General features: G+C 42.8%; 1 protein-coding gene across 4 annotated transcripts in view; it reads right to left on the bottom strand.

Moving 5' to 3' along the window:
• uvrag (UV radiation resistance associated gene) overlaps positions 1-24,100 on the bottom strand; it is a 444,495-nt gene that overhangs the window by 100,217 nt on the left and 320,178 nt on the right. For all 4 annotated transcript variants that reach the window (XM_059963685.1, XM_059963683.1, XM_059963687.1 and 1 more), the window contains one exon: positions 11,485-11,563. In XM_059963685.1, coding sequence (XP_059819668.1) covers positions 11,485-11,563 — 79 coding nt within the window. The remainder of the gene's footprint in view (positions 1-11,484; positions 11,564-24,100) is intronic.

Raw genomic sequence — 24,100 nt, 5'->3', positions numbered from 1 at the left:
ATGGAAGCTGACAACTTCACATTTTAAACGTGCCTGGGTAAGCGCTTGAAGGACTACAACAAACGAGAAATGGGATCAAGCTATACAGCTGGTGTTGACACTAAGAGCTAAGTGATTGATTCATGTCACCTCCTGATGTATGAGCTATGAGGGAGGGAAAAGGTGGGGGTGGAAGAGGGGAATTTCCACCTTTATGTGCAATGAATAATTTAGCTTACCCTGAATTTCCAAACCTCTACAGTTTTGGGGGAATGTTGTGTTTGGGAGGGGGATGATGAAAGAAGGGGTTGAGACCACTACCCTTCAGTGCTCGATTACAGTGAAAATTTTAAGTATTTCCTCTGTATAAGTACTGTGAACAATGAAGGGTGAAAAGACCTTTTGACATCAATGGGGTAATGTGTCTTGGAGTGATGGCTGACGGTACCAAAATGGTTTCAGATACACACACTGACAGGAAACCAATGCTGTAACTTGCGACTCAGAAGCTGACCTGACACTTGACTGTTTTGAAGTCACGCAGTTGAGAACCAACTCCAAGAGACCCTCCACACTTCCTGGGCTTTGAATCAAACACAGTATAACTGTAACCTAAATTTTAAAATGATCCCAATGGTACTTTACAGCTAGAAACAAAAGACCTATAAAAAACATAACATCCTACAATCTGAAGACAGATGATTGATTTCAAAGACCTGCTCCTGAACGGGTCAAAACCAAAGCAGAAAGAGGCTGAGATGGAATTACACTGGTTAAAAGGAGCAAACTATTGTAAATTTTACAAAACATTTGCAGAGTTCCCTGCCCAGAGTTGTATGACCATGGAACTCAGTACCAAGTTTCCAGTCAAGATGACGCCGAGCTGTGGTCTCCATCTTGGTTGTGGCTGAAACTTAGCTGTTCTATTTAGGTTCGTAGGGATAGATATGGGGTCAGAGAGGGGAGTGAGGGCAAATCGATACTCATGTCATTCTACAAATGCATAGTAGAGAGCATCCTATCATCCATGTGCCTATAGTTTTACTGTTATTGTTGCTTGTTTCTTAAAGTTGGTAATAGGGACAGGCTCCCACTACCTATTAAATGCTCCCAATGGCATGCATCTCAAGTAGCTTCTGACAACCACCTCCAGCTCCTGGCCTTCACGTGTGGATTAGCCATCAAGCCCGACTGAATCATTTCCACCAACAGGAGAAGGGGCAAAGGTGAGTTACTGGCACCTTAAAACCAGTTGCTTCAGGCAGACAGGGCTTGTCAGCTGTAGTTGGCAGCTCATCTAGAAGAAAGAAAACTCTGATTTCAAACCTCCGCTGGCTTGCAACTATACCCGCTCATGGGGAAGGCTGCAGGAGTAAACCCCAAGGGAAAGTTCTGAAGCTGGAGTCCTATGTTGAGTTCAAAGCTGACTGGCAGCTCCTGCAATGCTGTTGGTGTCAAATCGTATCGGCCTCTGCAGTTGACAACGGGTCTCGGCTCAGACTCCTTTGGGCTGATATGCTGAGGTGCTCCAGCATTTTGTGTGTGTGTGTTGTGCTGCATTTCTCCCTATATTTTGATGTACATGTTGTGAATAAATGTGAATCTGAATCAGAAAGCAATAGCCAGGGTTGATAGCATAGAAATATTTAATAGGGCGTAGTGAAGCAAGAGTAGCGTAACAGTTAGTGCAAAGCTATGACTGCTTGGAGCATTCTGGAGCTTGGAGTTCAATTTCGGCACCATCTGTAAGGAGTTTGTGTAATGTGAAATGTGTGAGTTTCCTCCGGGTGCTCTGGTTTCCTCCCACAGTCCAAAGATGTTAGTTGTCATTGTAAAATGCCCTGTGGTTAGGCTAGGGTTAAATCGGTGGACTGGAGGGGCCTGTATATGCTGTACTACTGTATTTTTACACAAACTCAGCATCTATGGAAAAGACTACAGTCGATGTTTCGGGCCCAGACTCTTATAATGGCAACTCCTGCAACGCTGCTGGTACCAAATTGTATCACACATCGATAAAAGTTGGCCAGCAATTTTTGAAGCAGATTAGTCTCCTGAAGCACCTCAATAGGTTTCAATACGTACATTTAATGGCAGAGAATTGCATACAATATACACCCTGAAATTCTTTTTCAGGTAGTATAGTCACTATTATGCCTTCCCTACTATCAGGGTAGTGTTGACAGACTAAGGGAGCTCCAAGGTAATGTTCATCCCCAAAAACTTGAAACTGAATACCCTTTCCACTACCTCACCATTTATGAATAGTGTGGTTTGTTCAGGACCATTTGCCTTCCTGAAGTCAATTGTCATTTCTTTTGTCTTCTTGATACTGAATGAGGCCTTCTTGATGTTAAGAGGTAGTAAAGAATAGAAAGTTAATCTTGTTACACAAACAAGTGGAGCATAAATAATAAGAGTCCAGTGAGCAAATTAGTTCAATTCTCTACATGGTATTCTTTGAAACAAGGATGCAAACAAATGCCACATCGCTTTACTCTATAGTTCAAAGTGCAAACACTCATCTTTCACCAGGCTGTCTGTTTGTCAGGGTCAAGCATAGATGTTGCATCCTAGCTGTCTATGTGATACGCAAGGCAGGACAGTATGATATGGAGAGCACGCTGTTGCCCATGTTGCAGGCTCCCCCTCTCCAGGCAGCTGATGACTCCAAAGGGACAACAGAGACTAACACAGTCCGGCACCAGTGGCATCGCAGGAGTTGCCAGTCAGCGTTGATTTCAGCATAGGACTGCCTTAGGGACACCAACTCTGGATTTTTCCCTTTGGGTTTACTCCAGAAGCCTTCCCAATGAGTTGGTATAGCCACAAGGCAGCAGAAGTTTGAGATCAGTTTTCCTTCTCCCAGATGAGCTGCCAACTACAGCTGATGAGCCTCATCTGCCGCGACTGACTGGATTTAAGGCAGCAGTAATCAGCCTTTGCCCCTTCTTCTGTCAGTAAAAACCGTTCTGCTGGGCTTAGAAGCAAAGACACACGTGAAGGCCAGAAGCTGGACTTGTCAGAGGCTACTTGAGATGCACTCTATTGGGAACATTTAGTAGGAGTGGGAGCTTATCTTCACTACCACCTCCCCCCCCCCCCCCCCCACTATGACAAGCATGACCCTTCTATTTAACGGCTGCTGTTAATAGTGCAGAGGAGTCTCATCACATCAACTAAAAACAATGTATTCACTTTCACAACTAACAGCAACTTACAAATACTTTGTAGCCACTTAAAAGATGACTGTTCCATTCCTCTCCGTGGGACAGGAATTCCATTACAGACGACAGAGGTTAAATGGAATGTCACCACATCTGGATTTGCTCTAATTCGTTATCGACTTCCCTTTCAGGACAGAAAATAACTCACAATCTAAATGAGTTGCAAAACTTGTAAGCTGTAAAGCCTATATAGAGTTCCGCGCATGGTGTTAAATAGCTTCACAGCTGCAGTTGCTTCACAGAAGTACATAATCAACTTTGAACTTCAGGATCGTGATCTGGAAAGCTAAGTAGTGGAGGTGTTAATCCAAACGCTGAAGTGCTTGCGAAGCACTTCGACATAACAGACGTCACCAATCACACCTTTTCTACTTGACCCCCAATACCACAGCACAAAGGTTCAGAATGAAATTGGAGAACAAAAATTCAAAGGCTGACTGCGTATATATGAGGCGAGAGGAGAGAGAAAGGAGTGGAAGAAAGAGAAAGGGAAAGAGAGAGACAGACAGACAGACAGAGTGAGAGACAGGACAGGGACAGAGAAAGGAGTGGGAGAGAGAGAGAGAAAGAGAAGGAAAGGGGGAGAGAGGAGAGGGAAAGAGAGGAAATGGGGAGAGAAGGGGAGGGAGAGAGGGAGGGAGAGGGGGAGAGAGGAGATGGTGAGGGAGAGAAGAGGGGAGGCAGAGAAGGGGAGGGAGAGAAGAGGGGAGAGAGAGAAAAGGGGGAGGGAGAAGAAAGGAGGAGAGATGTGGGGAGAAGGGGAGAGACGAGATGGGAAGGGGAGAGAGACACGATGGGGAGACGAGAGTGGGAGAGAGATGAGAGGTGTAGAGAGGAGGAGGAGAGAGGTGAGAGGGGGAAAGAGAAGGATGAAGTGGGAGAGAGACAAAACAGGGAGATATGAGAGGGGGAGAGAGAGAAGAGGGAGTAATGAGGGGGGAGGAGAGGAGAGGGGAAAGAGAGCGGAGAGATTGCAAAATATTAAATAGAAATAAACTATCATTTTGATGTCAATCAGGAAAATAGGTGCAGAGTATATAAATTTAAACTAGTGAGAACCAAATCTAAAACAAGGAGGAAGAATGACCTCATACCCCGATAAATGTTGGCAATAAACTGGGAGCTAGGACATGAGGTTAAAAATTCTGCAGTGTCTTTAAAATATTATTGGATGTTACAAACTGATCATTCAGATATTAGAGAAATTAACTTAAATTGACTCGATGGGCATCCTTGGCCTTCATTTTCTAGTCTTCATAAAAGATATTAATTGAAGATGCTCCACTGGTCGGGGTCAACCATGGACGTTACATCCTTGCTGTCAAAATAGTTGATACACAAGCCAGGGCTGTACGATATTGAGAGCAAGCTGTTTCCCATGCCGCAGGCTCCCCCTCTCTTTATGCATGTGCCAAATCCAAAGGAACACCAGAGACTGATACAGTTCGGCACCAGCAGCATTACAGGAATTGCCAGTCAGCATTGGACTCGAAGTAGGACTGGCTTAGAGAATTCAGCTCCGGAGTTTTCCTCTGGGCTTCCCCATGAGCAGGTATAGCCACAAGGTAGCAGAGGTCTGACATCAGTTTTCCTTCTCTTAGATGAGCTGTCAACCACAGCTGATAAACCACATCTACCCGGATGATAAAAGATATTACAATTGCTCATTATTAAAGATGATAGTTTTAGAATCATTACGAAGCACATTTAATAGAACTTTACATTTAAAATTAACACATGGGGTGAAACAGCAATGTTGCAAAATGGTATAGCTTATAACAATAACACTTTCAACATGCTGCAGTTTATGGATTATACTGCCAGGAAAGGACAAGTATACTCTGCATTTCATGGACCAGTTACACAGATGCTACTCCTGCTAGAGTATGTTGGAGTGTGAAGAAAGATCAACGTATAATCATTCTCAGACGAGCTCAAGCAATTCATCAGCGCACTGACATACTCAACATGTACTTGCCAGCACATATATTCAGCTGTGCATATTTATCTGTCAAAATATCCCAAGAGGGGCACATAGTTTCCCTTTTATCTGTGCAAGCAGAAGTCTTCCACATATTGTAATATCCGTTACCTCAATTTTTATTGTGAAATAAAAATATCAAAATCTTTTATGGCTGATGAGATAAAGGCACTAGCTGATGTGGCTCTTTGTCGAGAAAGACCAGAGTCCAACTCGATCTACATGCCATGCCTAATTATTTAACTGGCCAATTCCAGCTGAAGGGCACTGGGTTTTTACAAGTTCAAGTTCATATTTGTGGTCATCTGACTGTCCTGGCGACGAGACCTCTGGAGGGTCTTGCAGTCCGATGCCTTGAAAGTTGTCAGGATGGGGGGGGGGGGGGGGTGGGAAGACTTGACGCCTCAATCTCCTGCGCCTTCTTCACTAGTAAAGAGGTGTTGTGAGGCCAGGTTAGATTGTCCATTATGTGCACTCCAAGGAACTTTATACTCTTCACTCTCTCCATGGCAGAGGCACTTTAAGGTGTTTATGGGGTATTGGTACATAAATGAGAGAAGCTGATACGCACTGGTGACGTCCAGGAATAGGAAACAACCTAACTGCTGGCCTTTCAGTGGAGTTTATCTAAATACAGTGAGGGAAGTTCGGAATTTATTTTGCAATTGATGGTCAATGCAAAGTTAAACATAGGTATTACATGGTTTAGGATATATTACATATATATAGTATAGTTAATTTAAATAAGTAGTGAAAAAATAGAAATAAAGTTGTGAGGTAGTGTTCATGGGATATATACATATATAGATACATGTACACACACACATACATACTTACTGTAATACACATTTTTCTATTGTTATTTCTTTGTACTGCTGTCACAAAGTTAAAAAATTTCATGAAATATGGCAGTGATATTAAACCTGATTCTGATACCTAAGCCCTGTTATCTTGAAAACACTCAGACCCAGTACCTAGGCCAGTGCTTGAGTAATGCAATTGAGCAATGTGGCAGAGCGAGACTACATTCTCATGAATCACTACCTTCAGAAATCAAATGTGGAGGATATAAGCAAACAAAGACACATTCTCCCATTGCATAAAGCTTCAGTACCAGAGTATTTGGACATGGGACCATAGTAGTGTCAATGAATTATGACTCTTCTACAAGATAGCAGGTAGCTAGAAAAATCAAAATCCTACTGGAGGAAATTAAAGTTCACAGTTATCAAAGTAAATTTACCAAAGTAAATTTGCGTATACGTCACCTTTTACTACCCTGAGATTCATTTTTTTTGCTGGCATTCAGCAAAGAGCAAAGAAATATAAAAGAATCAATTAAAAAGTACTCACAAAGACAGACTAACAAATAAGGTGCAAAAGAAGACAAACTGTACAAATACAAAACAAAACAATAAATAATTAAGTGAATAAGTAAATCAGTTCAGGTAGCACTTACGGAGGGAAATAGACAGCTGATGACAACAGTTCATTTGCCTACACAGATGTTGTCCGACTTGCTGAGTTTCTCTCGTTGCTTGCTTTTTGCTCTCGATACCAGTATCTGCAGTCTCTGAGTAGGTAGAAGATGCTGTCTATTTGCACATTTGGTTAAATGCTATCCACATCAGAGTAATGTACTCATACTCCCCAATATAGAGTACGTGAAAATGAAGTGTTCAGATCCAGTGTTCCTTTGGGGGTGAAGGTAATAAAGCAGAAGGTACGAATGGCCAAGTCAAATTGAAGATTGGCTCTTTCAGAGTAAGATTTATACATCCGATCAATCAGTTTGAACATGGTCTCAATGTGCAGGAGAAAGATGACTAAGGTTATCAGCAGTCCAGGCCTCTGTTCTGGGTTGAATGTCAGAGAGCAGGGGGTGTAAGGACTGGTCAGCCGGCCTTCCCAGAGTTCAAGCCTGGAATTTGGGTTCTGCCACCTAGCCAATCCGGAGGTTGATACTGAAAATCAGAGCCTGAAGGTTGCTCAGTTGTCTGGAAGTTGAAGCCTGGAGGCCCAGATACCAGTCCTGGAGTTTTATTTTAGTTAGAGAAAAAGCACCGAGCAGGCCCTTCCAGCCCACAGAGTGGTGCTGCCCTGCAACCCACTTATTTCACATGAACTTAACTGTAGGACAATTTACAATGACCAATACAAGTCTTAGCACTATAGGAGGAAACTGGCAAGAACTGTCCTGTGTGGGTGGGTGACAGGGAGAGAGGAAAAGGGCTTGTCTGAGTGTAGGTAAGAGGGAGAAATGGGGCTTGTTTTTCTGTTGTTGTTTTATTGATTGTTGTTTTCTGTGTTGTTCTGCTGAGCGTTCTCCAGCTATGTTGGCGCTGTAATGTGTGGCAACACCTGCTGGCTGCCTCCAGCACATCCTTAGCTTGTGTTGGCCATTGACACAGGTGACACGTCACTGTGTGCTTCAGTGTACGTGCAGTAAAACATTCTCAATCGGAATCTCAGAATCATTGCTGATAACTGCACAGCGGCTTCCTACCAATCTCACACCAAATTGCTCATGTGTCTCCGTAATGGACTCAAGATGGAATGCATATCTTAGATGAGGTAAAGTATCATTGTGGGGGGAAATAGAAAACTGAGGCAAACTGGCCTTGGGACACTCACAGTTCACAACTGTCAAGGATAGGCTTTCACAGCCAACAAAAACAGTAAACTGATACATCCCATGTATCAAAAAGTTTTAAAAGTCCATCTAGAATAATCAACTTCTGTAAAGAAGCTGAATGTTTGAATATCTGTTGCTGATTAACTGTGGTACAGCACAGAACCTCAGGTTACCACCTAGATATGACAGGCGGATCAGACTGCATCACTATCAAAATGAAAATTTCAAAATTTGGATATGCAACAGATCTCCGAAGAAAGGGAGACCAAGAGATACAGTACTGTGCAAAAGTTTTAGGCACCCTAGATTTTTTACATGGTTTCAGATGGTGTGGCCTCCACAGAGCCCTGATCCCAACATCATCGAGGCTGTCTGGAATTACCCGGAGAGACAGAAGCAAGTGAGATGGCCAAGGTCTGCAGAAGAACTGTGACAAGTTCTCCATGATGCTAGGCATGACCTACCAGCCGATTTTCTTATAAAACTACATGAGAGTGTACCTAAGAGATCTGAATCGGTTTTAAAGCCGAAGGGTAGTCACATCAAATACTGGTTTGATTTAGTTTCATTTTACTCTTTACTGTTCTTTATAGTAATCTTGTTGATATTTAGATACTTTTCATTTCATTATTTTTGAAAGCCTCTAACTATCCACAAGATTAATGCCTCCCATCATCTTTTACACCTCTATTAGGTCACCTCTCATCCTCCGTCACTCCAAGGAAAAAAGGCCAAGTTCACTCAACCTATTCTCATGCTCCTCAATTCAGGCAACATCCTTGTAAATCTCCTCCGCACTCTTCCTGTAGTGAGGCGACCAGAACTGAGCACAGTACTCCAGGTGGGGTCTGACCAGGGTCTTACATAGCTGCAATATTACCCCTCAGCTACCAAACTGAAACCCACGATTGATGAACGCCAATGCACCATATGCTTTCTTAACCACAGAATCAACCTGTACAGCAGCTTTGAATGCCCTACACCTCCAACCTTGGTGTCATCAGCAAATTTACTAACCCGTCCCTCCACTTCTTCATCCAGGTCATTTATAAAAAGCATGAAGAATAGGGGCCCAGAACAGATCCCTGAGGCACACTGCTGGTGACTGACCTCCGTGCAGAATATGACCTGTCTACAACCACACTTTGCCTTCTGTGGGCAAGCCAGTTCTGGATCCACAAAACAATGTCCCTTGGATCCCATGCCTCCATACTTTCTCAATACCTTATCAAATGCCTTGCTGAAATCCATATACACCACACCTACTGCTCTATCTTCATCAATGTGTTTAGTCACATCCTCAAAAAATTCAATCAGGCTTGTAAAGCATGACCTGTCTTTGACAAAGCCATGCTGACTATTCCTAATCATACTATGCCTCTCCAAATGTTCATAAATCCTGCCTCTCAGGATCTTCTCCATCAACTTACCAACCACTGAAGTAAGGCTCACTGGTCTGTAATTGAACAGAGTGATCTAGGAATAATGGTGCATAGTTCCCTGAAGGTGGAATCTCATGTGGATAGGGTGATGAAGAAAGCTTTTGGTATGTTGGCCTTTATAAATCAGAGCATTGAGTATAGCAGTTGGGATGTAATGTTAAAATTGTACCAGGCATTGGTAAAGCTGAATTTGGAGTATTGTGTACAGTTCTGGTCACCAAATTATAGGAAAGATGTCAACAAAATAGAGAGAATACAGAGAAGATTTACTAGAATGTTACCTGGGTTTCAGCACCTAAGTTACAGGGAAAGATTGAACAAGTTAGGTCTTTATTCTTTGGAGTGTAGAAGGTTGAGGGGGGACTTGATAGAGGTATTTAAAATTATGAGGGGGACAGATAGAGTTGACATGGATAGGCTTTTTTCACTGAGAGTAGGGGAGATTCAAACAAGAGGACATGAGTTGAGAGCTAGGAGGCAAAAGTTTAAGGGTAACACGAGGGAGAATTTCTTTACTCAGAGAGTGGTAGCTGTGTGGAATGAGCTTCCAGTAGAAGTGGTAGAGGCAGGTTCAGTATTGTCATTTAAAGAAAAAATGGATAGGTATATGGACAGGATAGGAATGGAGGGTTACCGGCTGAGTGCAGGTCAGTGGGACTAGGTGAGAGTAAGCGTTCGACACAGACTAGAAGGGCCGAGATGGCCTGTTTACATGTTGTAATTGTTACATGGTTATATGGTCTATAATTTCCTGGGCTAACTCTACTCCCTTTCTTGAATAATGGAACAACATCTGCAACCCTCTAATCCTCCGGAACCTCTCCCGTCCCCACTGATGATGCAAAGATCATCACCAGAGGCTCAGCAATCTCCTCCCTCGCCTCCCACAGTAGCCTAGGGTACATCTTGTCCGGTCCCAGTTACTTATCCAACTTGATGCTTTCTAAAAGCTCCAGCAATCCTCCTTTTTAATATCTACATACTCGGTCCACTGTAAGTCATCCCTTCAATCACCAAGATCCTTTTCTGCAGTGAATACTGAAGCAAAGTACACATTAAGTATCTCTGCTATCTCCTCCAGTTCCATACATACTTTTCCACTGTCACACTTGATTGGTCCTATTCTCTCACGTCTTATCCTCTACTTAGTGATGCAAGTTTTCAAATCGCATCCACTACTCCTTTCCATAACCAACATACCAGGACTTCAAATTCCTAAATAAATTTATTGTGACAGGACTGTAGATACAGTACTGTGCAAAAGTCTAAGGCACATATATATGTATATAGCTCGGGTGCCCGAGACTTTTGCACAGTACTGTAGTAATTTTATGTATTGCACTGTACTGCTGCCACAAAAAAGAAGCAAATTTCACAACATATGTAAGTGATGATTAACCTGATTCTGACATGGGTCTCTATTGTGAATTCAGAGTGGGAGGAGAGAACGAGGGATTGGACACGCTGGAGGCAGGAAGCATGTTCCTACTGATGGGTGAGTCCAGAACTAGAGGCCACAGTTTAAGAATAAGGGGTAGGCCATTTAGAACAGAGATGCGGAAAAACTTTTTCACCCAGAGAGTGGTGGATATGTGGAATACTCTGCCCCAGAAGGCAGTGGAGGCCAAGTCTCTGGATGCATTCAAGAGAGTTAGGTAGAGCTCTTATAGATAGCGGGGTCAAGGGATATGGGGAGAGGGTAGGAATGGGGTACTGATTGTGTATGATCAGCCATGATCACAGTGAATGGCGGTGCTGGCTAGAAGGGCTGAATTGCCTACTCCTGCACCTACTGTCTGTTGTCTATTGTCTATTGAGAGAGCAGAAACGAGAAGCACTACAGAGACATATGTATTGATGCTGATGCAAGTTTTTGAAATTATTCCAACTCACATCCACTGCTCTTTTCCATAACCAACATACCATGACTTCAAAGTCCAAGTAAATTTACTATCAACATACATATAAGTCACCATATCCAACCCTGAGATGAATTTTCTTGCAGGCATTCATAGTAAATACAAAGAAACATAATAAAATCAATGAAAATCAGCACATGAACAAAGAGCAATCAATAAGCAAGACAACAAATTGTGCAAATACAAAAATAAATGATAATAATAAATAAGTGATAAGTATTGAGAACGTGAGTTGTAGATACTTCCCTACCCACAGAGTTGCTTGTTTCACTTGCTCCTGTGTTCTCACCATCATGCCTACCTGTGCAATATTTTTGTTTAGTAGATAAACTCCATATTCAAACTGAAACTTCTCTCCTCCTCTTGGATACAGAGGGAACCTGTGGAGGCAAGCACAAAGAGAGCCTAGAGTTAGAGATATCTAGGGAACCAGCATTGTAACTAGTTTCATAACACAATAAAGCTTTTCTATGGTGACATTCAATGGGAAATAAAATGCTAATGCAGTGACTGAGCAGGAAATACGCAGACTTGACAAGCATTTGGCTGTAATGTTTTTGTCATTGCCAATAACTAGACTCAGAACACACACATTCACTTAAGGACTCAATCATACTTAATTGGACGCAGAACACTCATTCTCTTACAACTAAATCATACTTTATTTTACTTGTGCACAAGGAGAACAGCATTGCCCCATCACCACACTGTTCTGACATCTGAACAGAGAAATGCCATTTTTATACAGAATTGACTTGGATGGTATCTGTTAGTTTCGTGAAACCATGGATCTGTGTCCTCTCGAGGGCGCAGGCCTGTGCAAGGTTGTATGGGAGACCGGCAGTTGCCCAAGCAGCAAGTCTCCCCTCTCCATGCCACCGATGTTGTCCAAGGGAAGGACAAGGGCCGATACAGCTTGGCACCAGTGTCGTCACAGGAGTTGCCATAATGAGGTTGAAGGCAACGTCAGACTGCCTTAGGGACTCCAGCTCCGGACTTGTCCTCAGGGTTTACTCCCGAAGCCTTTCCCATGAGTGGGTATGGCCGCAAGGCAGTGGAGGTTTGAAATCAGAGTTTTCCCTCTCTTAGATGGACTGCCTTCCCAGGCTGACGAGCTCCATCTACCCGAAGCACTGATTTCAAGGCGCCAGGATCTGCCTTCACCCCTTCTCCTGTCAGTAGAAACGGTTCCGCAGGGCTTAGAGGCAAAGCCACACGAGAAGGCCAGGAGTTGGACTTGGTTGTCAGAGGCTATTTGAGGCGCTTGCTGTGAGGAGCACTTTTAGGTTGTGGGAGCTCGTCCCCACTACCACCCCTCGGCTTGACAACCTTGGAACTAGACGTTACAGATATTAACCATTTGGTTAGCTATGCATGTTTGCTTGCAAGAGCAGTCAGTACTAAAAGTTAAAAGTCAATACAAACTGAAAACCAATGGTACTTTGAAGTTAGTAAAGCAACCTTCCATAGGACAGCACAGAGGACTCTGGTGAGCTGCTGTTGGCAGCCTATGCCCCAGTGGGGGTCATGGACTTAAGAAGAAGACAGGCCCTTTGGTCCATGATGTTTTGTCAATCTTTTAACCTACTACAAGATCTATTTAACCCTTCCCTCCAACATAGCTCTCTCTTAGTTGGTGTGTCTGCCTTGGACTGCTTACAGTATATCGTCTCCAGACTCCAGGTGTGTAAAGGGAAACTATGCTTTTAAAAGACCTTTTTTGCCTGTGCTATCTGCACTCTATTTGGCTGTATATTGTCAACTCTTACTTTACCTCAACTTCCACACTTTGGATCAGAGGTTCCCAACCTGTGGTCTTATGGATGCCTCGGTTAATGGGTTAATGGTAGGGGTCCATGGTATAAGAAAGGTTGGGAACCCCCGCGAAAGAATCTCCTCTCCATACTTGCTTAGGTACGAGGTTACCACTTGTACTTTATCCTATAATACTTCATTCTATTAAACTTCAGTGGTATAAAATCAGATGGCTTTGATTGGGTGAAGTTAAAAGATGACACCAAGATTAATTGTGCCTCTTGAGTTCTCATCAGTCATTTCACAACACCAAACAAATAACACGTTACCTCCAGCATGAAAAAAATTCTCATTAAGTTGTGAAAATACACAAAAGGCCCAAGAACATTTCTCTCAAAAGACTCTGAATGCTGATGGGCATTGAAAAGCTTCCAAACTAAAAATCAAAGTTCAAAGTAAATTTATTATCATAGTTCAAATATGTCACCATATACAACCCTGAGATTCATTTTTTGTGGGCATATAAAGTAAGTCCATGAAACACAATAGAATCAATGAAAGACTGTACCCAACAGGACAAACAACTAATGTGCAAAAGACAACAAACTGAGCCAATATAAAAGAAAAAGTAATTTATATATATATATAAATAAAAAAAAAGCAATAACTATCGAGAATATGAGATGAAGAATCCTTCAAAGTGAATCCGTAGGTTATGGGAACATTTCAATGATGGGCCAAGTGAAGTTGAGTGAAGTTATCCCTTTTGGTTCAAGAGCCTGATGGCTGAAGGGTAATAAGTGTTCCTGAATCTGGTGGAGCGGTTCATGGGGCTCCTGGTGGCAGCAGTAAGAAGAGAGCATGTCCCAGGTGGTGGAGGTCCTTGATGATGAATTCTGCTTTCCTGCAACAACGCTCCATGTAGATGTGCTCAATGGTGGAAATCAAAATCAGAAGATTTCTATTAACAGCATCAGCAGAAATGTATTAAATCAAGTTCCAAAACTTGATTTTTTGCTCCAAAACTTTATTCCAAAATAAATCTGTCCTGATCTAACCATGATGATGTCATGGTCAAGAAAATTCACCAGCACTCTACTTCCTCAGGAGGCTAAAGAAATTCAGCATGTTCCCATCGACTCTTACCAGTCTTTATCGATGCACCATTGAAAGCATTGTGTCTCAAGGCAAAATGGCTTGGTATGATAATTGTTCTTCATGTGACTAAGAAACTGCAGAAGGCTGTAGACACAACTCAGCACATCATGGAAACCAACCCCTGCTCTGAGGACTCTGTCTACACTTCTCTGCCTCAAAGATCCCATCCATCTCGGACATTCTCGCTTTTTTTAATCATAGAGAAGGCAGAAGAATGAGGTTGAGAGTGATAAAAAATCAGCCAAGATCAAATGTTGGAGCAGACACGAAGGACTGAATGGCCTAATTCTGCTCCTATGCCTTATAGTCTGTGGTGTTTTGCCCTCCCCATTCATGCAGAAGATAGATACAAAGGCCTGAAAGCACGTTCCATCAGGCTCAAGGACGGCTTCTATCCCACTGTTATCAAACTCTTGTACAATAAGGTGGACTCTTGGCCTCACAGTCTACCACGTTATGATCTTACACTTTATTGTTTACTTGCATCACACTTTTTCAGTAGCTTTTACGCTTTTTTCTGCATTATTATTGTTTTACCTTGTGTTAGTTCACTGCACAGTGTAATGATGTGATCTGTATGAACAGTATAGAAGATAAGCATTACCTTGCATCTTGGTACATATGACAATATAAATCAATACCAAATTGATTCAACATACTCACTCATACACCTGTTCCTAATACTCTCTGTATCACTTGAAGCTATGTGTACAGTTGGTGAATATTTTACTCTGCAAGATCTTCCAGTAACATTTTCAGTACCAACTTATGTTATTTTCTGACGGACTTCTACAGATGTGTAGCTGAGAGCATCCTACATGCTGCATCACTGTGTGGTACGGAAACAGTACTGCGGCGGACAGGAAGGGTCTACAACAGGTAGTCACAAGTGCCCAATGCATCACCGCCACCAGCCTACCCGCTACCAAGGACATATATACAGAAAGGTACTGGAAAAAGGCCAGCAATATCATGAAGGATCCCACCCTGTGAGGGGAGAGACTACGCAGCATCCACACCAGTACCACCAGACTCAAAAGCAATTACTTCCCCCCAAGGCAATCTCCAGCCACCACTACTTTATCATTTCCAGTCAGTCATGTTAAGTACAGATACTTCCGTACCTAGCTTCACTTTCTGGACACACAATCTATATATAGCTAATCTTATGTATTTATATTTATTGTGTACTGTATTTCAAAATTACGTTCTTAATAGCAATTTTTTTATGCTGCATCAGATCTGGAGTAAGAATCATATTTTCTCCTTTTCACTTGTGTACTGGTGAATAACAATAAACAATCTTCAATCTTTCTCCCCTTTAATGGTTAAAAGTTATTGCTCTCACAGATATACCAGAGTGACAAGAGGGTCAATGAGAGGGTTATCAAGAAGGAATGCAATCACATATTTATGCCTCTTCAGCACAAAGTTGTGACATATCCAAGATGCTGGAAAATAGTTTTAAAGAATAACGACTGCTCTCCCCCACAAATGAATACATTCTGGAATGGCAAATAAAAAATGACTGCAATAAAATTTGAACAAAATGAAAACAAACGCGTGCCAAAACAGTGAACAGGGAAGGGCCGTTTGACTGGTAAGGTCCATTTGTTTCACAAGCGGACACATCGGACTCGAGCCAATCAAACAGCCATCTCCAAGCTCAGGAGGCTGTCAGTCTTCACAAAGGTGTCCAGAAATACTTTTGACAATCTGGAACAGATTTTACAGACAACAGTTAAATAACTTCAAGAGGATCACTAGGGACTTCCTTCTCCCTATTTGTGACATTTACTGGGAACATTGTACACGAAGGGCCTGAAGCATTGTTGAGGATCCCTACCACCATCTCACAATCTCTCTGACCCATTGCCTGGAAGGAGGTACAGGAGCACCAGGACCAGGACTGTTAGACTGGGTAACAGCTTCTCTCCTCTGTCAGACTAATGAATACTCTGCCACCACCAATGTTTCATCGTTAAAGAGATGTTCACTGTTTACCCGTGCTGCACACTATATGCATTTTACATTCTATTTTAGTAACTTAATTATGGTAACATTTTTTTTTGTGCTTTGTGTGATATATCTTTTGTGGGTACAATGTGGTCCGGAGCAAGCAGCCTTGTTTCATTTAGTTGTATATATGCACTGTCAGATGACAATAAACTTGAATTTGAACTTGAACTTTAATCCATGCCTGAATCACAGTAAAGATACCATTCTACACTGTCTTCAACTTTTCCTATTTATGGCTGCAAAGGGAAATCAATATCAAATTCATTGTCACTGATATACATCACATCATGAAATGTGTTGCTTTGCGGTAACCATACAGAGCAGACATAAAATCATTGTAAATTCAAAATAAATAATGCAAAAAAATTTATTTCGATAACAGTGCAGAGTATCCTGACTGGTTGCATCACTGGAAACACCAATGGCCAAGAATGGAAAAGCCCACAAAAAAGTAGTGATACCACCTAGTCCAATTCAGGAAAAGCCTTCCCCACCATTGAACACATCTACAAGGAGCACTGCCACAAGAAAGCAGCATCCATCATCGAGGATGCACACCATCCAGGTAACGCTCTCTTCTTGCCGCTGTAGGAACTTTAGGTCTCACACCACCAGAGTCTCAACTTCAGGTATCAACTGCACCTTTGGCTCCACCGATGTTGCCTGACCCGTTGGCTGGAATGAAGTTTGTTTGAAAAATAAAATAGAAGGCAAACTTTCAAAGTGTTAACAATGCTCTACCCATCTGCCACCCTCAACACATAAATGCTTTCACAGCCCCAGTTAACATTAACAAATCTTGCTCAGGTCTTACCTTGACCTAAAAATTGGAGTTAAACAACTATAGAACTTTTTTAAGCTCCATGTACCTATCCAGGAGTCTTCTGAAAGACTCTATTGTAACTGCTTCCACCACCGTTGCCGGCAGCCCATTCCACGCACTCACCACTCTCTGCATAAAAACTTACTCCGACATCTCCTTTGTACCTACTTCCAAGCACCTTAAAACTGTGTCCTTGTGTTAGCCATTTCAGCCCTGGAAAAAAGCCTCTGACTATCCACATGATCAATGCCTGTCATCATCTTTTACACCTCTATCAGGTCACTTCTCATCCTCTGCGCTCCAAGGAGAAAAGGCCGAGTTCACACAACCTATTCTCATAAAGCATACTCGCCAATCCAGGCAACATCCTTGTAAATCTCCTCTGGACCCTTTCTATAGTTTCCACATCCTCCCTGTAGTGAGGCAACCAGAACTGAGCAAAGTACTCCAAGTGGGGTCTGACCAAGGTCCTACATAGCTGCAACATTACCTCTCAGCTCTTAAACTCAATCCCTTGGTTGATGAAGGCCAGTACACCATATGCTGCCTTAACCACGGAGTCAACCTGCGCAGCAGCTTTGAGCGTCCTATGCACTACCTCTTATCCCAGTTTTGCATCCTATCAATGCCCCGCTGTAACCTCTGACAGCCCTCCACACAATCCACAACACCCCCAACCTTTGTGTCATCAGAAAATTTACTAACCCATCCCTCCACTTCCACATCCAGGTCATTTATAAAAGTCACAAAGAGAAGGGGTCCCTGAGGCACACCTCTTGTCACCAACCTCCATGCAGAATATGACCCATCTACAACCACATTTTGCTTTCTGTGGGCAAGCCAGTTCTGGATCCACTAAGCAAGGTCCCCTTGGATCCCATGCCTCCTTACTTTCTCAATAAGTCTTGCATGGGGTACCTTATCAAATGCCTTGCTGAAATCCATGTACACTACATCTACAGCTCTACCTTGGTGGAAGATATAAAGATAGGTGGAAGGGTAGGTAGCTCTGAGGATTATTTATTCAATGTTCAATGTTATGACGCTGCAGGAGTAGTCTGGGGAAAAGGGATTTAGTTATTGACGTACAGCACAGAACAGGCCCTTCTGGCCCTTCAAAACATTCCTCTCAGCAATTGCCCGATTTAATCTGAGCCTAATCAGAAGACAATTTATAATGACCAATTAGCCTGTCAATCAGCACGTCTCTGGACTGTGGGAGGAAACCAGAACATCTGGAGGAAATCCACACAGTCACAGGGCAGCGGCAGGAATTGAACCAAGTTTGCTTGCACTGTAAAGTGCAGTGCTAATCACTATGCTACCATGCTGCAAGGAGAAAAATTACTAATTACTTTTGAAAGATTTGGGTACGCTTGCCTTAAAGAGCTTATTCTTTAAGAAAGAGGGAAGCACGATAGTGCAGTGGTTAGCACATCACTTTACAGCATCTGCTGTTCGATTGCTGCCACTTTTTGTCAAGTCAAGTATTGTCATTTAATTGTATACATATATATATATATATAAGCATATAATGTATATAGAAATGAGAAAACGCTTCTCTGAATCAGGGTGTAAAGCACAGTAGTACACATAACACACATAAACATGATGTTAGGAAGGAAAGAATAAAATTTACAGATGAATATCACATATATAACAAATTAAAGTGCATTCATATTAAGTTATTGTAAGGTATGGAACAGATTAACCAGTGACACCAAATGCAATGTGGCTGGGAGTTCAGAAGCCTAATGGCCTGGGGGAAGAAACTGTTTCTCATCCTGACCGTTCTTGTTTTTATGCATCGGAGTCTCCTGCCTGATGCAGAAAGTCAAAGAGGATGCTGGATGGGTGGGTTCCTTGATGATACTAAGGGTCCAGCGTATGCAGCACACCTGATAGGTGTCCCCAGTGGATGGTAGGGAGACCTCTATGATCCTCTCGGCTGTTCTCACAGTCCTCTGTAGGGACTTCCAGTCCGATGCTCTGCTGCTCCCATACCAGATGAAGAAGCAACTTGTCAGGACGCTCTCAATATTGTTCCTGTAAAATGATGGTGGTGATGAGGTGTTGGGGGGGGGGGGGGGCGGGGTGAGGGAACTTTGTATGTTCTCTCGGTGACTGTATGGGTTTCTTCCAGGTGCTCCGGTCCCTCTCACATTCCGAAGACATACAGGTTAGAGTTAGTGAGTTGTGGACATGCTATGATGGTGCCAGGAGTGTGGCGACACTTGTGGGCTGCCTCCCCAGCACACTCCACACTGATTTGATTTGATGCAAATGACGCATTTCACTCTATGCTCACAGTTCAAAGTAAGTTAATTATCAAAGTACATAAATATCACCATATACAACCCTGAGATTCATTTTTGTGCAGTAAATCCACAGTAGAATAACCACCATAATAGAATTAGTGAAAGGCTACACTAACTGGGAGTTCAATCAGAGTGCAAAAGAAAACAAACTGTGCAAATATAAAACAAAAGAAGTAATACAGTCGGCCCTCCTTAACAGTGAATTCAACCAATCGCAAATCGTGAAAACCTGAAAGTGCTCTTCCAGCACTTGTTGTTCAAGCATGTACAGACTTTTTTTTCTTGTCATTATTCCCTAAACAATGCAGTATGACAACTATTTTACTTACTATTCACATTGTATTAGGTATTATAGGTAATCTAGAGATGATTTAAAGTATACGGGAGAATGTGCGTGGGTTATCGTGGATCGGAATCGAAAAAAATCGTAAGTTCTCTTACTAAGTAAGTCGGAACAGGTACTTCCGGTATTATTTTGCATCAATTAGTCAAACGTCTGCATTCGTATATAATACATACTTTACCTATTTATGCATATAAAACACTTAAGAATGTATGCTTCAGCGCCAGGCTTGGGAAGTGTCCAAGTTTGATCTAGTGACAGATCGATATGGAGTGCGCTCTCCATCTTGCCAGGTTGACGTGGAGGATCAAAAACCCAAAACCCCAAAACACAATAATTAAAGCACTGCGTTGCTTAGTAATAATTGTAGCTTTCACTGGGGCACAGCTTTCTCACTTTATCCTTTAAAATTGTTCTGATTGTTGACCGATGTAGCCTAACACTTTTCCAATGACTGATGGCGCTTCAGCTCTTTCCAATCGCTTTATTATTTCCACTTTATTTTCAATTGTAATCATGATTATTTTCGTGAACAGAAACACTGTGGATTCAGATCTCTGCCACTGGGTCCTAATGTCCAACGCACTGAGACAGGTTAAATAAGATCTTGGGTTCCGCTAGGTCCTAAGGCCCACTGCATTGAGACAGGTTGAATAAGGGACTTGAGCATTCGTGAATTTTGGTATCCGCGAGGGGTCCCAGAACCAATCCCTCGCGGATAAGAAGGGCCGACTGTAATCATTAATAAATGAGCAATAAATATCAAAAACATGAGATGAAGAGTCCTTGAAACTGAGTCCACAGATTGTGGAACATTTCAATAATGGGGCAAGTGAAGTTGAATGAAGTTATCCCTTTTGATTCAAGAGCCTGATGGTTCAGGGGCATTAACCATTCCTGAACCTGGTATAGTGAGTCCTGAGGCTCCTGTACCTTCTTCTTGAAGGCAACAACGGGAAGAGAGTATGACCTGTTCTTGATGATGGATGTTGCTTTCCTGTGACAACAGTCTGTGTAAATGTGCCCAGTGGTGAAGAGGGCTTTTACCTGTGATGGACTAGACCACATCACTATTTTTGTAGGATTTTCTATTCAAGGGCATTGGTGTTTCCATACCAGTCTGTGATGCAACCAGTCAATATACTCTCCTCCACATCTACAGAAGTTTGTCAAAGATTTAGATGTCATGCTGAATGATATCTAAAACTCTGTTTTGATGTATGTGTGATAAATAAAGCTAAATTTTAATTACACTGTTGAGTCTGAGCCTGAGGCTTCTGTTGGTCAGAGTTGACCATGGATATTGTGCCCTAGCTGCCTAGATATGCAGGCTTGGGCTGTGTGATATGGAGAGCGAGCTGTTACCCATGCAGCAAGCTGCCCCTATCCACGCATCTGATGAACCCAAAGGAACGGCATAGACTGATACAGTTTGGTTGGTAGCAGCAGCATCGCAGGAGTTGTCAAGTCAGCATTGAACTCAATGTAGGACTGCCCTAGGGACTCCAGCTCCGGATTTTTTCTCAGGGTGTACTCCTGAAGCCTTCCACACAAGTGGGTATAGCCACAAGGCAGTGGAGATTCGAGATCAGAGTTTTCCTTCTCCCAGGTGAGCTGCCAACCACGGCTGATGAGCCCCATCTGCCTGAATTACGCTGTTGCAATAACAAATAAGTCCACCAAAAGAGGGCAAATTAGTTAGGTAATTGACCATTCAGAAATCTAATGATGGAAGGGAAGAAGCTGTACCTGAAGCATTGAGTGTGTGGTAGGAATGAGAAGAGGGCAGGCCCTGGATGACAAAGGTCCTTTAAGGTAGAGGGTACTCAGCAAAGAGGTCACCCATACCATACTGTACAAAAGCTTTAAGCACATATATACAGCTAGGGTATGTAAGACTTTTGAATAGGACTGCATTTGTCAATGCCAAGTGCAGAGCGAGTTTGTAAATCCGGCAGGAGCAAGGGATATTGGGAATAGCGAGGGTGGAGCATCGTGGGAGGGGTGTGGTGCAGGTGCATACACATCCAGCCTTGAGACACCAGTCAAGGTCATTTGATTCTAAACAACTAGTTTATAGTATCAAACAGCAGTAAATGGTCAGCTGGACTTGCTGTGTTGTCTGGAAGTCATTCTTCAGTTCTGATCCATGGTGGCTAGTTTTCCAGCTTATAAACTCTGTGAGATGTTTACAGCAATCACATGACCCTCACCTTTAAACAACTCACAGGGTTTATAAAGCAGAAAACTACACACCATGGATCAGAGCTGAAGAAGTTACTCGGATAAGTGGCAAAACACCTTCTACACTACACAGTAAGTCCACTTGCCTTGGTTTACTACTGCTTGATATACAATGATCTGGATGACTGAAAACCTTCATAGACAAATTGGTCCTTGATCATCGCAGAATGTCGTTCTGGTGCTTCCTGTTCCCTCCCCTCTCCCTGTCCCCTTCCCACACTTAGTCCACAATACAGACCCATATCAGAATCAGGTTTATCATCACTCGCATGTCAATTTTTTTCTTTCTGTAGAAGTAGTACTGTGCAATACATAAAATTATTACAGTACTGTGCAGAAGCCTAATCACCGTAGTTATATATATATGTGCCTTAGACTTTTGCACAGTACTACATACGTAGATATAGGATTAATTTCAGATCTCTAGGGGGTAATCACTCTCTCTTAATCCAGTACTGCTAAGGAACAAGGGGTGATCCCCACAGGCTGGAAACCACTCAGCTCCCCATCTCTCCTTAAAAAAATGAATTCGGTCTCAGCTCATGTAACAAAAGCAATTCACTAATAATTTTGTTTTTCATTTCTCACCGCAATAAAGTAAACTTTCCCATGTCGAACAACTTGAGGCTCACCCTTCCAGGAGACTGTGTGTTTGCTTTAGTATGGCCTCGAATGTTAAAGGGGCACTGTGTACAAAGTCTGGCCCTGAGTTGAACCTGGCTAATTCATCACCTGGCATGTTTAATTGGTAGCACGCACTGGAGTTTTAAACTGTACGGAGCAGCTTGCTGTAACAATGCATGCTATTTATGCAAAATAATACGGAATTGGGGAATAGAGTTCCATGACCTTTTATTTAGTAGCAGGAAAAGGATACTGGACCAAATCAGCCCACCTCTTACGAAAACAAAATTACCTCCTTGTTAAGATTTGAAAATTTTTACATCTTTTCATTTTAAATGGAGCCTACATTCAAGAATCAAGATTGTTTAATGACATTTCCAGTATACAAGTGTAAAGGAGTTAAAATAATTGTTACTCTAGATCTGATGTTGCACAAAAAAGCATTGAGATAAAGAATGCAATATTAAACCAAAAATGGAATAAATATAAATACATATGACAGCCTATATACAGTACACAGATTGATTGTATGCCCATAAAGTGACTCAAGGCAAAGGAGAGCCTTTATATAAGGAGACTGACAGGAAATGATAAAGTAGTGCTGGTTGGGTGGGTTAGTGGATGGAGGTGTTGATCAGCCTTACTGTTTGGCGAAAGCAACTGTTTTTGAGTCTGGTGGTTCTGATGTGGATGCTAAGAAACCTCCCTGAAGGGAGAGAAAAACAGCCCATGAGCAGGGATACTACAAAGGGTTTGTTTTGATTCACAGTGGATACCAGTTAACTGTGCCACATCAGGACCAGTACATCTTGGACCAAACATAAAGTACACGGCAGATGCTGTGGTCAGATCAATACGTACAAAAAAGCTGGACGAACTCAGCAGGTTGGGCAGCATCCGTTGAAAGAAGCAGTCAACTTTTCCGGTCGAGACCCTTCGTCAGGACTGAAGAAGGAGGGTGCAGGGGCCCTATAAAGAAGATGGGGTGAGGGTGGAAAACCGAAGTTTGGCCTCATCATGGCAGTAGAGGAGGCCATGTACGGACATATCCGAATGGGAATGAGAGGGAGAGTTGAAGTGAGTGGGAACCGGGAGATCCTGTCTGTTGTGGCGGACAGAGCATAGCTGCTTGAGTGCTCGACCTCTGTGAGTTGTTTAAAGGTGAGGGTAATGTGATGCTCCATCCGCCACAACAGACAGGATCTCCCGGTTCCCACTCACTTCAACTCTCCCTCTCATTCCCATTCGGATACGTCCATACATGGCCTCCTCTATTGCCATGATGAGGCCAAACTTCGGTTGGAGGAACATCATCTCATCTACCGTCTGGGTAGACTCCAGCCCCTTGGTATGAACATCGAATTCTCCAACTTCCGGTAATTCCCTCCCTCTCCCTTCCCCTATCCCACCTTCACTCTGTCTCCTCTTCTAGCTGCCTATCACCTCTCTCATGATTCTGCCTTCTTCTACTCCCCATAGTGCTTTCCCCTTAGATTCCTTCTTCACCTCTCCTGCTTATCCTCTCCCTCACCCCTTGATCTTTCCTCTGACTGGTTTTCCACCCTCCCCCCACCTTCTTTATAGAGCCCCTGCCCCCTCCTTCTTTAGTCCTGACGAAGGGTCTCGACCTGAA

Source organism: Hypanus sabinus, chromosome 3, assembly GCF_030144855.1.
Source record: "Hypanus sabinus isolate sHypSab1 chromosome 3, sHypSab1.hap1, whole genome shotgun sequence".
In the NCBI taxonomy this organism is placed as follows: domain Eukaryota; kingdom Metazoa; phylum Chordata; class Chondrichthyes; order Myliobatiformes; family Dasyatidae; genus Hypanus; species Hypanus sabinus.
Note: the sequence above shows the minus strand (reverse complement) of the source record. Positions and strands in the feature narration are given on the sequence as shown.